At 46.0% G+C, this 22,018-nt stretch overlaps 1 protein-coding gene across 1 annotated transcript in view; it reads left to right on the forward strand.

Annotated features, from left to right (window-relative positions):
- RyR (Ryanodine receptor) overlaps positions 1-22,018 on the forward strand; it is a 1,185,515-nt gene that overhangs the window by 1,063,388 nt on the left and 100,109 nt on the right. Inside the window, 3 exon segments of the mRNA XM_077638630.1 lie at positions 3,379-3,509; positions 6,088-6,130; positions 7,261-7,376. Of these exon segments, the coding sequence (XP_077494756.1) occupies positions 3,379-3,509; positions 6,088-6,130; positions 7,261-7,376 (290 nt within the window).

Here is a 22,018-nt window from a genome sequence, read left to right on the forward strand (position 1 = left end):
CACCGCACAGAACCTTGCCGACGATGTTATACCTTTCTTTAAAGCGATTCAGCCATCCTATGCTTGCCTTAAAGTCGTTCAGCCCTAGCAAACAAGCATAATTTAGGGCCTTCTGCTGTACAATTTTACTGCTCAGGGGCATGTTTGTTGCTCGCGTATCGACGAACCAAGCATAGACAGCCTTGTCGAGCTCTTCATACGTTGGTTGCGTCACTTTCTTGTGCTGCGCTGAAGTGCCCGATGAAAGGGCCTTCCTAATGCTGTCCTTATTCTTCAAAATCGCCGATAGCGAAGTCGGCGCGATGCCAAAATCTGCGGCAATAATTGCCTTCTTCTTCCCGCTTTCCGCTTCGGCGATAATTTTAGCCTTTTCTTCTAGCGAAATAAGCTTTCGCTTCTTCGTTGGCGGCGACATGGCAGAGGCGATCGACGAGATCAGACTGCGCCGAGAGATCGACGATCGACACACACCGACACACGAAAAAATGGCGGCAAGGGCTGCGGAGAAGGCGAGGAGGGGAGGCTGGCGACTGGATTTTGATTCGTCTTTGGCCCTCGTACGGCCGGCGGCCTTCGCACGGCGCCAACAAGTCCCCTCGCTGCTTCCCTATGACGAATAAACGACTCCCACCCAATTTTTTTATTAAAGAATACATGAAAATGTAATAAACATACATTCCGTGGATTATTTAGCTGCTCCAAGCCACTCCTTTAGCAGGGAATAATCTCGGACAGCACCCTGTACGAGATTGGGTGCTCTCCGTTGGGTGCTCTCCGGGAGCATATGTTCACTTCTTCATCTTTTACTTCTTCAGCAAACTGTTTAGAATGCATGTTTCGTGGTCCCTACATCCTTCAAGGTAAGTGCACAAAGCTAAAATCATTCACATGCTCTATGTGTATCTAATGAATTCCCTCCACGATCGTCAAGTGAAAGGGTAGACATCGCGCGGCACACCCCACCATTATGCTGAAGGGCGCCGAGCCACAGGCCCAACAACGGTTGGAATTCGAACGTAGAATGAGTCCCATACTATAAACCTGCGTTTTATCACACGGTAGGCCAGGGCAGCATGATTATTTCGAAGCCAATAATTGCTGCCCAAATGCTCTCCCACGGAAGCACGGAAATGTGCGCGTCGTCCTCGGGAACCCGACGGCGGCGACATCCGGCGGAGGTCGTCGGAAGCAGACGCCTGTGACTTCCCGGTCGCGGGAAAGAAGGGTGTGACGCCTCCTAATTGCTTCTATCTCCGTGGTTTGCACGCAACAGAAAGATAACTGAGGTAAAAAGACACGAAATAACAATGCTGTACCTGGGAATGGATAAAATGTAAGGGCTGGTAAACGATGGCGCCGAAAGGCAGTAACAGAGTAAGAAATGACAATTTGAGATAACATAAAAAGAAAAAAGGAATAGAAAACCAAAAGGCCGCTAAAAGCTGAGTGAAGATAAACTGCATTACTAGGTCCAAAAAAAGGCTGTTAAAAGCAGAATGAAAATTAAAATCCATTAAGAGAGCTAAAAAGGCCGTTAAAACAGGACAGAAAAAACGGATGCCATAAGGGTCGATAAGAGCTAGAGGCTGAATTAAGAACCCATCCAATAAAACATCGAAGTTAGGGTACGACTACCCAATTAATTCAACGAACCTGGCTCAAATAATCTGAATCCCGTTTCGTTAGAGCTATAGATGGTGTGCTCACACAATCTTCTCCTAGCTTTAGTATGCGGACGGCTTCTATAATTTCACGTGTGAGTTGATGTTCATTCTTCGCTATGACAGTGCATTCATGGAGAAAGCGCTCACAGAAACGGGAGAGGAATTTTAGGCAGTGGACTCCCAGGTTTCTCTTTACAGTGCTGTAAACATTATTGGAATGCTTCATAAGACGCTCATTGAGGCGATGCCCAGTTTGACCCACTTAAATCTTGTCACAGCTCAAAGTAATTTTATATAACACACCAACTTCGCTAGGAACGAAATGTGCCTGGTGTTTAACTGGCAGGTTGGCCCTCACAACGCTGGGGCGTTCACTCTGCCTCAAAGCTTGGATAGCTTGCCAGGCTCTGAGAACACAACACGGACACCTGCCTTTTGCCTGATCTTTTTGAGCCTGTGAGAAATGTGGTGCAGGCAAAGCACCACAGCAACCTTGTGCTGGTGGTCTGGGCTAGCACTCCCTTCATTCGACAAGGTAAGTTGTTGGGCGCGTTGGTTTCACTTCCTTTGAGTTTCTTCAAGAGGGAGCCAGCTACGGAGATCAGCAGGTGCTCGTGGTAGCCAGCTTTTTCCAGCCGATGAGTCTGCTCTTTGAAGGTTTGGCCCATGGACTGTGCGCAGGACTTCATAAGGGCATTTGTGAAGCAAAGGCTCACGATGCTTCTCTTAACGATCTTCGAGTGAGCCGAACTGTAAGACAACAAGGACTTGCCCCCTCTCAGTTCATACCAGCAACAAAGGTGGTTTTCTGCCCTCGATAGGCTTAAGTCAAGAAAGCGTAAAGATCCACTCTCAGGTAACTCACAGGTCAGAACTAGGGGTGCGAGGCACTGTTTAAAGGAAGAAACAACATCTGAAACGGCATTAGGAAAAGTACTTTCGCTACTGGCCAAAAGGATTAGGTAGTCATCGACGAATGTAAAGCAGGTGACGAAGAAAGCTGCTCTCCTAGCAATCGGTCATGGTGGGGGAGGAAAATATCGCTTAGGATCTTTCGGTCGCGTGCATACCAAGCCGCTGCTTCCCATATTTTCCCGCGCACTTTTCCAATATATATTGTGTCGCTCTGCAATAAAACTAGTAATCGAAGTCAATGCTGTGTCTTTATATCTTCCTGTGCCCTGGTCTTAAGGTGCGCCTTTTGTTGGCTCCTCATCGGCTTGACAAGCGTCGATGACGATGGAGATAGCGGACTACACGGGGGAGGCCGCTGTGCACTGCCGTGAAGCCGACGACCGCCCCCCCCCCCCCAAAAGAAAAAAAAATGCAGACAACCCGCACCCCCACTTTTGAAACGCGTTTCTTTTTATATGTTGGCGCGGGTTATACGCGAGTAAATACGGTACACGGCACCAGGATTCCAACTCCGCTCCTTTTGCACGCGATGCGGATGCTGCATCTATACGCCATTGCATCCTTCTCGTGTAGCATGTCAGTTGTAGTTGTAGGCTTAGATATACTATGACATGGCAATTATGAGTCTGCACACATAACTGCTGTGTCACAAATTTGGTTTGCATCAAGCTGGTTTTTATAGGTGTCGTGATGCAGTTTGGACTAACTTTTTGCTTGAGTTTCAAGGGGAGGCAGTCTAGTAAATAAATTTTGCGCAGTTTGAAGGAAAATGCACAGAGCCTGGTGTCCCTGTGCGCAGGTCCCCCTGGCCATCTTCAAGCGGGAGAAAGAGGTTGCCCGTGCCATGGAGTTTGATGGCCTGTACATCACTGAGGAGCCTGCTGAGGACGACATCCGCACACGATGGGATAAACTCGTCATCAGCACCAAGTGAGCAAGCGATGTCCACAACCTTCGTTGCTTTCAGCGGTTCATCTGTGTGGCACAACAGACGTTTCCTCAACCACCACTGTTCCTTGAACCCACTTTGTTTTTTGATTAATCAAGCAGTGATTGCTTGTGGAATGCTGCTTCACTACAGTGCCAGTCGTTATTAACTGTACATGGCGGTATTTTTCAAGGGCTGTGTGTCAGTATATTGAAAGTGGTTGAGGTTTGCCGAGGCTAAATATGCCGAGACTGTGTTTGTTAAATGTGGCGACACCACTGAGGTTACATTTGTTTGGATTTTGCATCTCGTATGTGAGCAGTTATGAGCGCATGCTCATTTATCACCATAAAAACGCACCGTAGAAGAAGGAGGCTAGGCAGCGTTTTGCCGCCTATTCTTTAACAATCAAGATTTCACTTACTCGCAGGGAGACTGAAGTGGTTCTGATGCACGTGTATCCTCTCTTCTTGATAAAAAATGCTTCAGGCGACCTGTTAATCTATGCTTACTTCTCGTTAAAATTTTGAGTTCCCAAAGTTGTAGCTCACAGTTTTTATCATGGTCATCCTTGCAGGAGCGGCTGTGGGCAGGTAAACTCTGGAACGAGATCAATGTGCTTCCTATTGATTTTTGGAGTTCCCAGGGGCAAACATGGCACCAAGTTTGTCCGACACACGTTTTGCCACATGAAAGGAGGAGGCCATAAACTACACCCATGGCGCACCGGATGTATGGCTTTGCGTGTTTCGTTCCATGGCCGGAGGTCACATGGCCACCACTGTCGACCTTGGTGCACATCTTGGCCAATTTACATGGTGCAGGGAAGACCATAGGAATGCCGTACTTGTTACCAACTCTTTTGAGATTGTGGTGCGCTCTGTTGGATCAGCTCTGGTTGCCAAGTCCTTCTTGCCTACATGTTTTCTTTGGCATTCCCTTGATTTTCTGCAAAAGGGCCTTGGTCAACTTGCAGTCAGGGAGCCCTGCTTTGTGCAGTCTGGCTACCTCAATCTGAAAACTGGCCTGCGTCATGTGAGGGAGGAGTGCGAACTAGAGAGAGGTTCGCTGTAGCCCTCGTGACAGTTTTTGATTTGGCTGAAGCAATGGCCAAAAAAATATTAGCTCTAGTAGAGCAAAACGTTGGGCCAGTTGGTGTAGCGACATATTCAGAAAAACTGCACAGATTAACACAGGGCGGGAGGGAAAAGCACGCACACACCCACGAGCGCTCGCGTGTGTGTGCGTGTTTCTCCCTCCCGTCCTGTGTTAATCGTCCTGTGTTAATTCCCCCCCCCCCCCCCCCCTTATGTAATGCCTCAACAGAGGCCTTTAAGGGTATAATAAATGATGATGATGATGAATCTGCGCAAAGTTTTCTTGAATTAGCTCTAGGCAGGTAGCGCCAGCAAGCTCGCCTTTCTCCGAACTTGATGTCGAGGTCTAAAATTGCAGGCGGTATTTGAAAGAGAGCCCCTTAGCATGTTGTTTTAACTCTTTTAAAATTTTCTTCACCGTTTCCTTTTAACGATCTGTGTTTTCAGAAGTACTAAAAATCATGTGCATATCTGAAAATTTTTAGGACAGTTCTGCCGTCAGCTACTGAAGCCAGAGTGTTGCCCATTGAGGCAAGGAAAATGTTACATAAAACTGGAGCGACACATGATCTTTGTGCTAATGCCCTGGTGCTACAGAATCTGCTGGTTGTCAAACTAGATAAAACTAGCATTCATATAAAATTCTAAATGTGGCATGAAATGTTCAACACTCAAATCAACTGTATTCTGGAAGGCAATTGTGTCGTTTCTTTTTATACACTCCCGCACACGACTAAATAGGTCGCTACGGGGGTGCTGAATAAAAGAGATCCTCAACATGTATACAGAATTCATGTTCAGTCTCTAGTGCTTTCCGTCCAACATTCTGGAAACACCCAAAAAAATCATGCGGCAAAGTCGGGCAAACAGGATTTTACGTAAATGATCAGGCCGGGAACACGAAAGACCGATAGGAAACACATTGGACTCGTTCTAGAATCTACCTGCCCACCGCTGCTCTTGCAATGACGACAACAATGATACGTGCGAGCCAAATTCTAACAAAAAATAGGGACAGATGAGCACGTAAACTATCAGAAGCATTTTTATCAAGGACAGAGGCAACACGTGCATCAACCTCACTTCACTTTCCCTGCGATCAAGTGCAATCAGACTATTAAATAGTAAGGAATAAAATGCTCTCTAGCCTCCTTCATCTACAATGTGTTTCTGTAGTGTCATAAATGTGCATGCGCTTGCTGCTTTTCTTCCAAATGAATGCACGAGAGTATGTTCTGGTAAATCTAATTAGAGCACGCGCCCGTCCTGTGCGCTGATCTTAATTCAGTAGTGCTTAATCACTCTTCTACAAACAATGCGGCCAACTAGCTCCTTGACATGTTATATTAAGTCAAAGTAATGACCTTTCGCTGTATTTTGTTTGTGGGTTGAGAGGGGGGGTGCTGTGATTGAAATCATGTGCTTCTCCTTTCTTAGGGATGGTAAGGATGCTTAGAGTAGGCACTGTGTTCATTTATTGCAGATCTTTTCCTGTGAACTACTGGGACAAGTTTGTCAAGAAAAGGGTGAGATTTCTCCTTAAATCACTCATTTTAAATGTCCATCAATCTGACGAAGCACTGTTGAATATTGGTGCGTACTGTTGAATAGTATATGCAACAATTTGATCCTCGTACCATTAATTTTGCAGCATTTTTTTTCGATGAATATTTTCCAACTCTTTGCCTCACTATACATGAATGCTGAGGTAAGCGCATACACTGACTTTGAGTCATGACAGAAACGAACTCCATTGGAAGAACATGTCATCTAGTTACTTTCCATTAGTAATATTAGGATGGGCTCATGGATTATGTTGCAGCTGTTGGTGACGAAATTCCATAGTCACTGAGGTGTGAAAGCGGATCTTCACCGAGAGAGAGAGAGTGTCCAGACAGCACAATGTGGTTGCACGGGTTTGCTCCGAGGCATTTGTTTCTTTCATGCACTTTTTTTCAAGAACAGTCGCGAGAGCAGCTCATGGAACCTTCCAGTAAGTTTAAGCAATGCAATAGACAGAAAGGTATAATTTCTTCACGCACTGTGTTTGGGCTATGTATCTCAACTTGGCACGTTTATTTTCCTTGGTCCTGCGAAAACAAAACAGTAGGACTCTGGTATTAGCAAAAAAAAATACAATTTTATTGCCATTTTTGCACAAAGCCTCGATAAATCTATGCAACACGAGAACCCTAGATGGCCGGAATTGATCTGCAGCTCGCCACTATGGCGTCTGAGCGTAGCGTGTGTTCAGCTTCGGGACGTTAAACTCTATATACCTGCATACCTTATTATAATGCAAGTTGCACAGTGAATGTCAAGCAGTGCACTTTGAAAGCAATGAAATTGAATTGCTTTGCCCATGTCATGTTCCATAAAATTATGACAGCAGCAGATGTACATGGTGGTCCACTCTTAACGTGAACGCGCGCACTCCTCAGAGTGCCAGTGCGCCTGAGCTGGCCGTGCATCTAAGCAAAGTGGCATACACGCAGAGAGACCTGTATGTGATGGTTCACATCGTGGTTGGAGGCACTGACGCTTTGCAGAATGAAGCTGCACGCTCCCATGTTTAGCCTAAGAGCAGACAGCCTGATATCTTTGATGAGGCGGAAGGTGTGATAAAAGAAGTCCCCTCGTACCTTTTCGATGCCAGGTGCGGCAGAAGTACTCGGAGACGTACGACCCCGAGGCTCTGAGCAACGTGCTGGGCATGGACAAGAGCGGCTCCCTGTCCCAGGAACAGGAGGAACCCAGCGGACTGTTCCCCTTGTGAGCGCTTTGCATCAATCATCAAACCTAAATTAATCTCAACTTATCCTCTTAATACTTGTGATTACATACAACACTAAAGCAATAGTGTTGGATGTTCCGTGTCGCAGAAAAGCTGGCGTCTTCATTGGCCATGAAAATCTACAAAAAATACCCTGAGGTGCAACCTACGGGTCAGATCGGGCATCTAGGTCATGGGTCATTGTAACAGCATCGCAACCTGACCATTGAATTATGAGCAGAAATCCCACAGCGACAGGTGTCAGTTAAATAATCATTGATCGCAAGAGATTCCTTTTAAAGACTAACCTGAGTGTCAGAAGCCCCACTGGTGGCAGCGCCTGCCATCGCAGTGCACTAGCGCATCGCTTGACTGCTACACCACTGCGCCAGGAGTGGTATGAGAATTCCCAATAATCTATGAATGTAAAGTAGACAGTTTGAAAAATAAGAGACGCCGACCAGTGAAGAAAGGTTCGTTATTGACGTTTCGGCTTCCACGGAAGCCTTGTTCACAATGAATTCATCGCCAAACAAAGGTAGTTTAAATATGGTTGAATAACCGGCGCAACGAGCATGCGTATATCGTGTTTAGATTGCCTTCGTTCCGGTTTAACGTGTGTGACGTAGTTTGTATGATTAGGGATTCCCAATGGAGTCGTGATGCTGCTACTTTTTCGGTTGCGATGATCCTTGCCTTGTCACAGTCAATTTTGCGGCCATTCACGACGGCGTGCTCCGCTAAGGCGTTGTTGCGAATATTTTCATTTTTTACGTCCCGAGTATGCTGCTGTAACCGCTTGCGGTAGTTTCCAGTTTCCCCGATATACACACCGTTGCAGTCTGCGCAGGGGATTTCGTAGACAACTCCGGGGAATCTTTCCTTTGGCAGTGTGTCCTTCACCTTTACAAGCTTATAGCGCATCTTTCTGGCCGGGTCATGTGCCACCTGCACGTCATATTCCCGTAGGACACGTGCCAGGCATTCACTTGTACCCGGGACATACGGCACAGAAGCCCGTTTCTTTAGCGGAGGGAAGGCGTACGGTTGTCCTTGTTTTGACAGCTGACGTTCTACCGCGTCGAAGAAGCGCCTAGGGTATCCGCAGTTTAGACAGTTACCGATTCCGCATATATGAGCATTAACCCATTAATGCTATCGCAAAAAAACTACCGCAATGTCTCAATGGCCTGACCCGGGTTCAATCCCGGCGGCGGCGGTCGCATTTCGATGGAGGTGAAATGCTAGAGGCCTGTGTACCGTGTGATATCAGTGCCCTTTAAAGAACCCCAGGCGGCCGAAATTATCCAGAGTCCTCCAATATGTTGTTCCTCATAGCTTGAGTCACCTAGCAACGTTAAACCCGATAAAACCAAACCAAACTATCGTGTCATACGCTTGAGGCGTGTATTCCTCCTCCCCCTCTTTTTTTTCTATATGCTAGGGCAAATTGTTCATAGTTTCAAATTTTTTGCCAAATGCAGAAATACTGTCAATTTGATAAAGCTGAATATCTTGGTATTCGAAATCAGAGTTTCAGAATTATCATGAGCGTGCAGGTTCTTCGATACTCATTTAATTGATTTCAGGTTTCAGGTGCAATCTTTCAGGAACACCTAAACTGGTCTGCACATGTCGCAAAAGTTCGAACAGATATCTCAAGAACGATTGGGCTCACCTATAAACTGAAGGATTTGCTACCACCATGGTTAAAAAAGCAATTGTATTATGCTCTAATACACTCCCGTCTGCACTACTGTCTTCTTGTATGGGGTACGACCACAAAAACAAATTTAGAAAACCTACATGTACTACAAAAACATTTTCTGCGCCAAATAGAAAATGTCCCACGCCGAACTCATACAGCACCGTTATTCCAAAAACACCGAATCCTGACTATCACAAACATCCTATGTAAAAAACTAGCAGTAGCTATATACACTCAAATCAAACAGAATGCATCATCGTTCACAGAGAAATATCTTCATGAAGAACACATGTACAATCTCCGGCATACCATTTATAACAGAGACAGGATTCGTACAAACTACGGTACACAAAAGTTAACATATCAGATTCCTGACATCTTGAATAAGCACGCCATGGTTATGAATATTATTACTGACAGTTCTTCAGCTCTAGCCTTTAACAGAAACATTAACACATTTTTTTTAAGCACACAATTTTGACTATTTCCTTTTTTTTTCTTTCTGGGTTCCAAGTAGACACCAGATGGTTTTTGTTGTGAATGTTTTATTGTTCCCGCTTGTTTATTTTCTCTGCCTATTACTGCATGCGATTTATATTGGCTGTTTGTTTCCTCGCAGTATGACTTAGCCCTGTATGCTATGCTGTATTAATGTGTTCCTTTTATGTTGATCGAAACTTTGTTCAACGATGTGACTGTACCTGCTGTTGAGTGATGTGTTTGGGAAGGGGGGAAGGGGGCCGACACTGAGTCAGGCATTAATTTGCCTTTATGTCTGCCTCCTAGGCACCTATTACTGCTGCCTGAATAAAATGACTTTGACTTTGACTTTGAGATTGTGATACTCACAAACTGCTCGTTAGTTTGAATTTTTAACCCTAATTACCATAATCACATGAATATAACTCTAGTTTTTTTTCTGACTTTATTGGCTTTAGAACGCACTTCACGTTGCATTGGAAATCTAGGTGAGAATGCAATGCAAATTTTTCTCTCTGCTCCTCAAGATTGCTGCATCGAGCTTCATCATCAGAACGCTGAGCTGTTAGAAGAAGCGATTTTTTTTCCTTGACGGCCTTGTGATCGTGTTGTGCGTGTGGGCAAAGGAGAGGGTGGCTTTGAGCGCGACGGCGGTCAATGTCCCTGTGTCTTCCACTTCCTAGGGTTGCTTAGCTCCCGCTTCATGAGCAGCTGTCGGTGATTCAGATGGTTGCCACGGTTTCTAGGAGTACTCACCATGGGCGCCGTAACCGGGGTCGGTAGACGGTCTTGATGCTTATCCAATTCCATGAATCCATAAGGTGTAATCACCTGTAACACATAAGACACTGGCCCCGAGCGTGATGTCACCGTTGCCTCCAACTATCTTACACCTTCTCTAGAGGTTTTCACAAACACTCTGTCATCAACGGCGAAGATTCTCTCAAGTTCTCTTCGACTACGAATCTACTGGAACTAGTTTTCTTCTCGAACACTGAGCGAGCACCAGGCTTCAGTAAATCGAGCAGAGTTTTAAAGGGTAGCCCTATCAAAAGTGAAGCTGGAGAGTGCTGGGTAGTTGCATATGGTGTATTCCAGTACGCTAGAAAGAAACTGGCCAATTTTATTTAGTGAACCGGGCTTTGATATCTTTTCGGAGGGCTTCTTCGAAAATTGAGATGGATCTTTCAGCCAACCCGTTACTTGTTGGACGATATGAAGTGGACTGCACATGTTTTATTCTGTTCATCTTTAGGAATAACTGAGATTGTCCTCTGCAAAAATGCGGCCTGTTATCTGACACGATGACCTATGGCAATTCAAAATGGCCGAAGAGGTCACGCAGTTTACCGATGGTAGCTTCTGCCTAGGTTGAGGACATCAAGAACACCTCTGGCCACTTTGAATGGGCGCCAACCACCACCAGAAAAGTGCGTTGAAGAAACAAGCCAGCAAAGTCCAGGTGGAGCCCAGGCCATGGCCTCGTAGGCCAAGCACACTGAGGAAGGGGAGCTTGGGTAGGCAGCGCGCATTGCTGCTGGCAGGCCACACACGTTTGCGCTGTGTTCTCCACATCGGCGTCCATTCCTGGCCACCTGACGTAGCTTCGGGTAACTTCCTTCATCCGCACCACGCCAGGGTGCCCCTCATGCAGCTCGTCCAGGATTGTCTTTTTAAAGACGAGAGAACCACAATGCTTAAGAGAACTTCTTGTTGGGATAATTGGTAATTGATCATTGTACATTTAAGGCGCCGGAACTACACACACACACAAGAGAAGAAAAGAGGCGCTCTGTCCCGTTATATTCACTTGTGTGCGTGCGTGCGTGCGTGCGTGCGTGCGTGTGTGTGTGTGTGTGTGTGTGTGTGTGTGTGTGTGTGTGTGTGTGTGTGTGTGTGTGTGTGTGTGTGTGTGTGTGTGTGTGTGTGTGTGTGTGTGTGTGTGTGTGTGTGTGTGTGTGTGTGTGTGTGTGTGCGTGTGCGTGTGCGCGTGCGCGCGCGTGTGGTTTCACCGCCTTAAAGGTACAATGATCAATTACCAACTAGCCCAACAAGAAGTTCTCTTAAGCTACATTTCTAATACAGTGGGCCCTTCTGTTTGTCTGTCGTCTTCAAGCTTTATTTACGAATGGATTACACGTGTCGTCGCCAACACCTGTCGCGCAAGAAGCATCGCCTTCTGCATCAAGAATGAGGCGCTCTGTCCCATTCTCTTCTCTTGTGTGTGTCTGTGGTTTGGCGCCTTAAAGGTACAACCACAATGCGTACCTCCCAAAATAGACATCCTTGGTTCACGAACGGCTCCAGTCTTTTTAAAATGAAAGGTTTCACCTCTTCATCCGTCAGACGCTTGGGCCATATTCCCGAAACCGCATGAAGAACCTGTCGTAGGGTGGGGTCTTGTGAAGTTTATCGCGCACTGTCCGAGCTTGCTATTGGGAAAGTTTCCCATCAAAACTTGAAAAAACCAGTCACAAAAGACAAGGGACAAGAGAATGAGTGTTCATGCCTCCACGACTGGACGTGGTAAAAAACAGCGCAGCGACGACAGACACGTACGAAGAAAGAAAACGGACAAGCGTTGACTAACAACTGAAATTTATTGGAGAAAACACAGGTATTAATACACTCCAAAAAATAACCACGATACATGCCTCTCTGAAAACTCTTCTAATCATGGGAATCGAGATACTTAATCTCACAACGATGAAGAAGCACCGCAGCTGTGCTTACACATGTTTCAACATTCACGTGGATTTGATATGCCTCGCACTGTTCCCTTGTTAATTTTTCCCTATGCCTGCAAATAACTTTCGTCTCATGGAAAAGAGGTGTGCACATTTTCTTATCGTGGGGATCCGCGATATTATTCAGGGGGCATTCTCTTTTATGCAAAGCAAGGCTGGACGATGGCGGCCTTTTAACGATGTATTATGCTGACGTAGACGGGTGTTCACACAATTTCCGGTTTGGCCGATGTATTTGTTGCGGCTAGAAAGCTCAATGTTATAGACTACCCTTTCAGCACATTACGTGAACTTCTTTTGGTGGTTTATCTTGCAGGCTCTACTCCCGGTTGTTTTCATTTTTTTAGCCTTTGCTTTGATGAGCTTTACTGGTCACTGGCCAAGGTCAAACACAAATGATGACGTTTCGGGAGCGCTACGGCTCCGGCTTCCTTGTTCAAAATAAGTCTTTGCTTTCCTATCTGATATGGCACATATTTTTCCAAGTTTTTTCGGGGCTGAGAATGGCATCTGAACGCCACATCTGGCGCCTACAATTTTTAATTTATGTGACAAACAATGAACATATGGTATAACTCATTTCAACAGAAAAAAAGGCATACCAGGCCCGACCAGACGAGATTTCGTCAGACCTTAGATTTCATATGGTATAACCGCATGCCTCTTCATGTCTGACGGCTATGATGGATTGCAATTCTTGAAAGATTTTAGTTTCCTCAGGATTTTATGGCCCGCAAGCAAGATTACCTCTCCCAGAAAAGCTGACGATGTAATCTATTAACCTGATGACTAAAACTATTTGCCATTCCATGCACACAAGAGTTTCAAAGTGCTGATTCTAAACATGCAACGGCTATGTCACATTTAACAAACTTAGAATGGGCTGGGCGCTAACTAAACAAGGGCTTCCCTGAGCGCTGTTGAAAAGACCAGCAGACGCGATAACGGCTTAGGGCCAATCTTAAGTCTAAAAACTGTAGCTCGTTGCTCCCCGGGAGTTCGAAGTTCGAAATTTAAACCTTAACGACTGGACCTTTAACATTTAAACGACTGGACTATTAACTGAGATTTATTAGACATAACATAGACCCAGCAAAGCCAGCAGAGCATGCACAACAGCCGCATCACAATACACAGCGGATAGGGACACAAGATATCACAACTATCATGACCGACATAAAAAAGCGAGTAAGCGCACCGATGTTGGATTAATGCAGTCATGGCCTGAAAAACTGATATGGTATGCTTCCAAGATTTCTCGCTCTTGTTTTCCCTTGCCTCTACCAAGAATCGTTACATTGCTGAACAGTGGATAGCACCCACATTCATTGCAATGGCGAGGCAAGTTGGCACCGTCATCAGACCCCAGGGAGGAGTGGTGCTCACTCAGCCGGTCAGTACACCAACCAGATTGACGTATGTATACTCTTTCGCCTGCGAGGGGGAACTTGTACACGACATGTGCGACACACGCCGTGAAACGGTTCTCGTGCTGCGTTGTGCAAACGTGGTTCCTTTCCCTGCCTCGAGAAACGAGCGAGCACAGCCCTGAAAGCTTGCAAGGTGCAGGAAACACCACACTCACTCCCTGTTTGGCCACAACTTTTTTGATGCTGTGGCTCACTGTAAGCACGTACGGCATGACCTCGAATTTCTTGCGTTATGTTGCTCCAACATCAGCCCGCTTCGCACGTTCTTTCGTAAGCGTCTGAAGCAGCGATTCAGTCACTGCTTTCAAAAAGTGGCTTAAGGAATCCCGTGGCTTCCAATCGATGGAATTGATTGTCAAGGCTACTTTTGAAAGCGTGGTGACAGCTTTTCTCAAGTGCATTGCGGGAACAATTCATCGCAATCCCTCTCTTTACAATCTTAGAGTGTGCAGAACCGAAAGGTAACAGAGCTTTCTTGCTTCTAGGTAAAAACATCCAGCATAAATGGTCAATGTCAAAGAAAGGCAGGCAAAGGAACCACGTTTGCACAACGCAGAACGAGAACCGTTTCACGGCGTATGTCGCACAGGTCATGTACAAGTTCCTCATCACATGCGAGAGAGTATACATAGGCCAAACTGGTGTGTGTATTACTGACCGGCTGCGTGAGTACCACTCCTCCCTGGGGTCTGATGACGGTGCCAACTTGCCTCGCCATTGCAATGAATGTGGGTTTCATCCACTGTTTAGCAATGTAGTGATTCTTGGTAGAGGCAAGGAAAAGCAAGAGCGAGAAATCTTGGAAGCATACCATAGCAGTTTGTCAGGCCATGATTGCGTTATCACAACCTCGGTGCGCTTACTCGAGACAGAATTCGCTTTTTTTAAGTCGGTCACGGTAGATATGATACCTTGTGTGCCCTATGCACTGTGTTTTGTGATGCGGCTGTTGCGCATGCTCTGCTGGCCTTGCCGGGACTATGCTATGTCTAATAAATCTCAGTTGATAGTCCAGCCGTTGTGGCGCGAACACTCCTTCTCTTGTCCCTTGTCTTTTGTGACTGGCGTTTTGAAATTACAGTGTACCGACTGGCCCGCGTTTCAGTCCTTCCCATCGAAGTACGTAGCAGGCGGTTACTTTGTCGTCGTCGTCGTCGTCCTTCTCTCAACTCGCCGGTGGTGGTAGGCGCGGCAGGCAGTCTGCTTCTACATTGCTTCCCCTGAGCAATAGACCGGGTCGTGACGGTAGGTCTATAGCGTATTAGCCCACCTCCAAGCAGCCCTCCAAGCGTTACAATATGCTCTTCGTCATGGGTCCCACGAACAACTTGTCGCCGAAATTCGAGAGCTCCACCACACAGCCACCAACAAAGGACACGATATTGTTTACCAGTGGCTGCCAGGGCACAACGGAATCGCATGCAACCACCGCGCGAACGAGGCCGTGCGAACTGCTCACCATGAGGGTGATTGTGTGTCTATCCTCATCTCGAGAGCCGACGCAGCGGGTAGACTTAGACAACTGTCGCGGGACATCAAGCTTGCCGCGGGGAATTCAGGCCAACTCTTGCATTCGCGTTTTTAAACCTTAGACACAAATCTGAAGCTTCGGCTTCCATCCGACCTACAACGACGTGAAGCAACTTTGTTGTGTCGCCTGTGGGTTGGTCTAGCTTTCATCAAGTACTACTCCTTCTTAATAGGTATGGCTGACAGCCCTGCATGTGCCATCTGCGGGTGTGATGAGACAATATCCCACATTCTTTGTGAATGCCCTGCCTACAGCGCCGAAGGACAGTCTCTCTGCCGTGCACTGGAGCATTTCGACCTGCGCCCACTGACGCAAACGAAGATTCTCGGCCACTGGCCGCGGCGGTCGGCGGCGGTGAAGGCCTCCAAGGCACTGCTCCTCTCTTTGAAGACTTGTGGCGTGCACGATAGTCTGTGACTTTACTGAACGCTGTGACTTACATAGTGACTTTAATTTCCTGCAACTGTCTTTTCTCCTTCATCTTTTTCTCCCCTCACCCCTTTCCCCTCCCGTGCAGGCTAGCAAACCAGCTATTCGTCTGGTTAACCTCCTTGCCTCTCCTCCTCCTCCTCTGCAAACAAGATGGCATTCTTTTGGGCTAGTTGGTATGATTCTATCTGTGGGCCAGCGTGAACTTTGCAAGCATGGACGCAGAGAAACAGATTGAAACACTAAACACAGCGCTGACTCATAACGTTTAATGAAGAAGGGCGAAACGGTTGGAAATATATACAGTCGGTAAAGGTGGACATAAGGATGGGGAGAGGGCAAAGCGCATGGCGAATGGGGCCGCAACAAAAGCAATAGCAATACCTTGGAAAAGGTGACGAAACAGCCGTCAACGGGAAGCAAAACCAGTGAAACCAGACAATCTGAGGCCACGTTACATGTGCGCACGTGTGCTGAGAAGCGATAGATTACCGGAAATCAGTCCTGAGAGCAGTCACAAGATAAGATCTAGACCAAAAACAAGACACTGAAAAAGCCTATAGCCGCATCATGAAAACGAAAAAAAAACGAGAAATAAAACATATAGCGCCAACAAAAACACCCCGAAACAAAGCTAAAATTTGAAAGCATAAAGATAGACATGAAGCTGCAAAAATTGTAAAAACTTTTAAAAATCCGTACCTTCCCTGCATCAAGTGAGACGAGAGTTGAGTTAAAACCAATAAATGCTACGGTAAGTCGACTAAACAGGGCTAAAACATGATGTGATAACTAAAAAAAAGATAGAATCCTGTTAGTATTCTAAGAACAAACGGGGCGAACAATCGGCCGGTACATGGGACAGGGCCAACAACGTGGAGCTATGCTTTTTTCTTCCGTCGACAGTGCAATTAACGCGATGCTTACAGTCCTTTCCTTTCTTATGAATGGCAACAGCTTCGATGATCTCCCTGGCAGCCCATCTTTTTTCTTCCGAGAATCAAGATGTTGTACATGTTAGCCATGCATTGGTGCTTAGACTGGCGGCAATGAAGAGCCAGGAAACCTGACGTGGCAGTTGTTTCTAATGGATTTGCGTTTTCTCTAGCTCTTTCACTGACGCACCTGCCGGTCTGTTCGACATAACATTTGCTGCATGTCACAGGGAAATGATATATGACACCCTCCTCGCAGTCCGCGTATCCTGTCTGGTTGTTTGCTGCGGTGCTCATCCTTCGCTCTTCGTTGTTGACTTGGAGGCACATTCTGTACGCTTTGTTGGGCGAAGAGCAAACCACCTTGGCTGCTTGTTTTGCGGCGATCTTATTTAGATTGTGAGTGAAGCAGTGGACGTAAGGTACAACAACTGTATTCTTGCTGGTCCAGGTTTTCTTCCCCGTGGTGGCAGATTCCTTGTGCGGCAGGCGATGAAGAAACGCCTCTCTTACTGTGGTCCGCGTTTCTTGGGGACAACCAGCTTCCCTTAATCTGGAGATCTGCTTCGAAAAGCTGAGGCCAATAGAAATCTTGCTCTGCAGGTGGAATCGGCAATCAAACGCGTCAAAGTAGAAGGTGGGGCTTGAAGAAGACAAAAGAAAAGAGGAGCGTTCAGGCTCCAGCATCCAAGAAATGTACTATGCCATTCCCCATCTGAAACTCGTCGGTTCCGTGGTCCACCACCGAAAAAGAGGGCGGTGTTTCCTTTCAAAATTCAGCCGGGATTTCAACGGACGCCTTCCCTGAATTGTTGACTGTGCACCTAGATTCCACAGTTGTAGTCCACAATCAAAGACACCACGTACAGAAGAGCGGTATCTGCGCTGGATCGAAAAGTGCACCATATCTTTCCGAACTTCACCTCGCATCTTGTGAAAAGAAAATCGACAGCATCGTACGCGACCATTCGAGGACTACAATCTTTCGGTATGTGGATGATTTTCTTATCTCTTGCTCAATGAGTGCTCAAGAGGCCGCTGAGTGCAACTTTGGGGGAAGAATGTTAGAGTTCACCTACAACCATGAAATCCCCGAGGGCAACAAAATTAGGTTTTTGGATCTCCGGCTTCTGCTCGAAGAAGGACATTCGTGCTGCTGCTATGAGCCTCGCAGCAACAAAGGCTTCCTTCCCTACGGGTCAGGTCATTCTAAGACCGCCAAGTGCGCAATTGCGAAAGGGGCATTGAAGTCAACGTTGGTAAAATCACGCTCACACCAAATGGGCCTCAGCTTTCCGAAGCAGATCGCCAGATTATGGTCAGCGTTTCTTGGTTATCCCCAAGAAACGCTGGCCACAGTACGAGAGGCGTTGCTTCACCGCCTGCCACACAAGGAATCTGCCACCACGGGGAAGGAAACCTCGACCAGCAAGAATACAGCTCATGTACCTTACATCCCCAACTTCACTCAAAATATAAATAAGATCGCCGCAAAACAAGCAGTCAAGGTGGTTTGCTCTGCACCCAGCAAAGCATACAGAATGTGTCTCCAAGTCGACAACGAAGTCCGAAGGATGAGCTGCGTAGTAAACCACCAGACAGACCGGCAGATGCGTCGGTGAAAGAGCTAGAAAACACAAATTTATTTGGAGCAACTGCCACGCAAGGTTTCCTGGCTCTTCGTTGCCGCCAGCCTAAGCACCCATGCACGGCAAATTTTAACATCTCGATCCTCGGAAGAAAAATAGATAGGGTGGCCAGGGAGATCATCGAAGCTGTTTCCATCCATAATAGAGGAAAGGACTGTGTAAGCACCGCGTCAACTGCACTGTCGACGGAAGAAATGCGTAGCTCCATGATATTTGTCCTGTCCCAACAACCCACCAATTTTTCGCCCCATTCTTAGAATCCTGTTCGCCATCGCTTTTATGTTTATATTTTTTTTAAGTCACCAAATCACGTTTTTAGCCTTTTTGGCCCTGTTTAGCCGTGTTACCGTTGGCATTTATTGGTTTTAACTCGATTCTCGTCTCACTTCAAACTGTGAAGTGAAGATTTTTAACAAGTTTCTACAATTTTCGCAGCCTCATGCCTATCTTCATACTTCAAACTTTTAGCTTTGTTTTGTCATATTTTTAGTTGTGCTATGTGTTTTATTTTTATTTTGATTTTTTAATGACGCGGCTATAGGTTCTTTCAGTGCCTGGTTTGTGGCCTTGGTCGTATGTCGTGACTGCTGTCAGGACTGTTTTTCGGTTGTCCCAGGTTCTCAGCACACGTGCGCACAGAATTATAACGCGGCCTCAGATTGTATGGTTTCACTGACTTCATGTTCCCGTTGACGGCTGTTCCGTCATCTTTTCGAAGGTTTTGTTTTTGTGTTTGCTTTTTTGCGGCCCCATTTGCCATGCGCTTTGACCTCTCTCCATCCTTCTCTCCACTTCTACCCACTGTATACATTTCAGCCTGTTTCGCCCTTTTTTTCATTAAAAGTTGTTAGTCAACGCTGTCTTTCATGCTTCAATATGCTTCTCTACGTCCCTGCGGCTCAAAGTTCATGTTGGCCCATAGATGGCTTCATTGCTTTATAGCCCTGATATTACAGTCATTTTCGAAACATGGCTTTCTTCAGGGTGCACAATTCTGAGGCAGCCGCTGCGGTGGCTGAGTGGTTACGGCGCACGGCTGCTGGCCCGAAAGACGCGGGTTCGATCCCGGCCGCGGCGGTCGAATTTCGATGGACGCGAAATTCTAGAGGCCCGTGTACTGTGCGATGTCAGTGCACGTTAAAGATCCCCAGGTGGTCGAAATTTCCGGCGACCTTCACTACGGCGTTCCTCATAGCCTGAGTCGCTTTGGGACGTTAAACCCCCATAAACCATATATAAACCATAAACAATTCTGAGGTTGTACCGCCTTCATCTTCCCTGGTCCATTCTGATTTTTACGGTTGAGGGGAGGTGTAGCAACTGCAATAAAAGAAGGCGTACCATTTCATCAAGAAGAGGGCGCAGCAAATCATGAGAGTCTCTAGTCCAGTATAAAAGTTCGCAGCAGGCCTGTACTGATCAGATGAATTTATAGGAAACCAAATGCTCCTGCTGATTATCTTTTAAAGCTTCATGGTTTCATTTTTCATAAGATTTTTCGCACCAAGCTCTTACTGACCCGAGATTTTAATTTGTCTGGAATAGGTTGGAAGATTTTAACTTCAAGTAATAAAAACTCGACCAATTGCGAGCTTCTATTAAACACTATGCTAAGCTCTTCACCATCTCAAATCGTTACAGAGCCAACTCGAGTAGAATAGGACGCATCTTCAATACTAGAGCTTGCCATCGTTTCTGGAAATCTAGCGGCTGAAGTTAACTTGGAAGAAGTACTTCAGACCGCAAAATGCTGGTCCTTACTATAAATTTCAAATGCTCAGGTCCTAAAGCTGCGAAAAGTACTTCACTTCTGGCTCGGAAAAATTACAATCAAGCAGACGATGTCAGTATTATGGACCATCTGGAGATGTTTTACGATTATTTGTTTGTTGGTCCTTTTTTAGGCATTCAGTATCAATGGTCAAAATTCAAAAATAAACAGTAAGACACTGCGAAGGCCACTTTGTCCTAACAAAATTTTAAAAAACGCAGCGTAAATCTCGGTGGATAACGCGAGCCATTATTCACCTCAAACAACGAATGCGCCGGCGCAGAACTATTAGAGTTAGCATTAGTCAGCTATCTCAGAAGCTGATATTAGGTCTGCAAGAAACACGTTTTATTCCGCCACGCTAACACCAACCTTTCAAGGCCTGAAAAGTACTGTCACTATGTTTAAGGTACACAACTGCATTATTGGGGATGCCCGCAGTGTAGCCAACTCCTTCAATTCATACTCTCCATCTGTTTTCTCACGGCCAAGTGATTCAAGTCAGTCGGCTCTGAAGCCGGCCTTCTCAATGCCCGACGTCGGGATCACGGAACGTGGGATCCTGAACTTGCTGCTTAACATTCACATAAAAAAATATGTAGGCCGCTACAATATTTCTGACGCGTTCCTTAGATACTGTGCAGAATAAATATTCCAATTCCTCCACGCAATTTATGCCAATTCGCTTGAAACTGCCACTTTATCAGAACACTGGCTGAGTGCAAGTTCGACTCCCATCCATAAAGCTGGGGTAGATTGCCTGTGTCTAAATATAGGCCAATGTCGCTCATGAGTTGGTGTTGCAAATTATTGGAACATATAACTAATAAGGCAGTCATCAGCCATTTGGAAGATGACCACTTACTGCACTAAAATCAACATGGATTTAGCAAGAACCTCTCAACCGTCGCTCACCTTCTTGAAATACCTCATGATTTCGCCACCGTAATTAACCTCCAACTGCAAGCCGACGATATGTTCATTGATTTTTCGAAGGCTTTCAATCGCGTGCCACATTACAAACGTATTAAGAGTTGAAATTGCTTGGTATTAGTCCCACTATAGTATCTTAGATAGCGACGTACTTGACTAACCGAACCCAATACGTCAGCGTAAACAAAGTAGATTCTGGTCGTTTGGAAGTTTTTTCAGAGGTAACACAGGGACCTGTTCTAAGTCCTACTCTTTATCTAATATATCTTAATGACATTTACACTTGCGTAGCTCCTGGAGTAAGCATTAGATTGTTCGCCGATGATGTCATGAAGACGACTGTACGTTCACATGATGATCAGTTAAGACTTAATACATCACTAGCTAACATCGCTCACAGTTGTGACGAAGGAAGAATGGACGTAAATATTGCGAAGAAAACATGTATGAGTATAGCTCGAAATGGGGGGCCTCTTTGTTTCACGCACAATGTCAACGAAATTAACATCACCAAGGCATACACAGTCAAATGCCTGGGCGTAATATTTACGATTACGTTAAAATGGGACGTACATGTCACTAACACGTGCACCAAGGCCCACAGACAATTACAGTTTCTGCGTAGAAAAGTTTCGACAGCACCGTCTAACGTCAAGTTTGCGCCATACAAATCCCTCGTTCGACCCATCCTGAAACATGCAAGTCCCGTTTGGAATCCCCACCAGGCACATCTCGCTGATAAACTAAAAAAAATACAGCGCATGGTTCTTGTTTTCGTCTATTCGAAATACTCGCGGCATGACAGCAAAAGTGAAATGCGCATCCGAGCTGGCATCGAATCGCTGTCTAATGGTCGTCGTATTTCTGCTTTGAAATTTCTTTTTCTTCTGTATTTAAATCGGAATTAAAATAGATAAAGCCACATATCTGAAACCAACTTATCATCACTCGCTCAGGACTAATCACGAGAAATGTTTAAGACCGGTTGCATCCCGCTGTAACACGTTCAAATATTCATTTTTCAAGTT

The sequence above is a fragment of the Amblyomma americanum genome, chromosome 9 (assembly GCF_052857255.1).
Source record: "Amblyomma americanum isolate KBUSLIRL-KWMA chromosome 9, ASM5285725v1, whole genome shotgun sequence".
In the NCBI taxonomy this organism is placed as follows: Eukaryota; Metazoa; Arthropoda; class Arachnida; order Ixodida; family Ixodidae; genus Amblyomma; species Amblyomma americanum.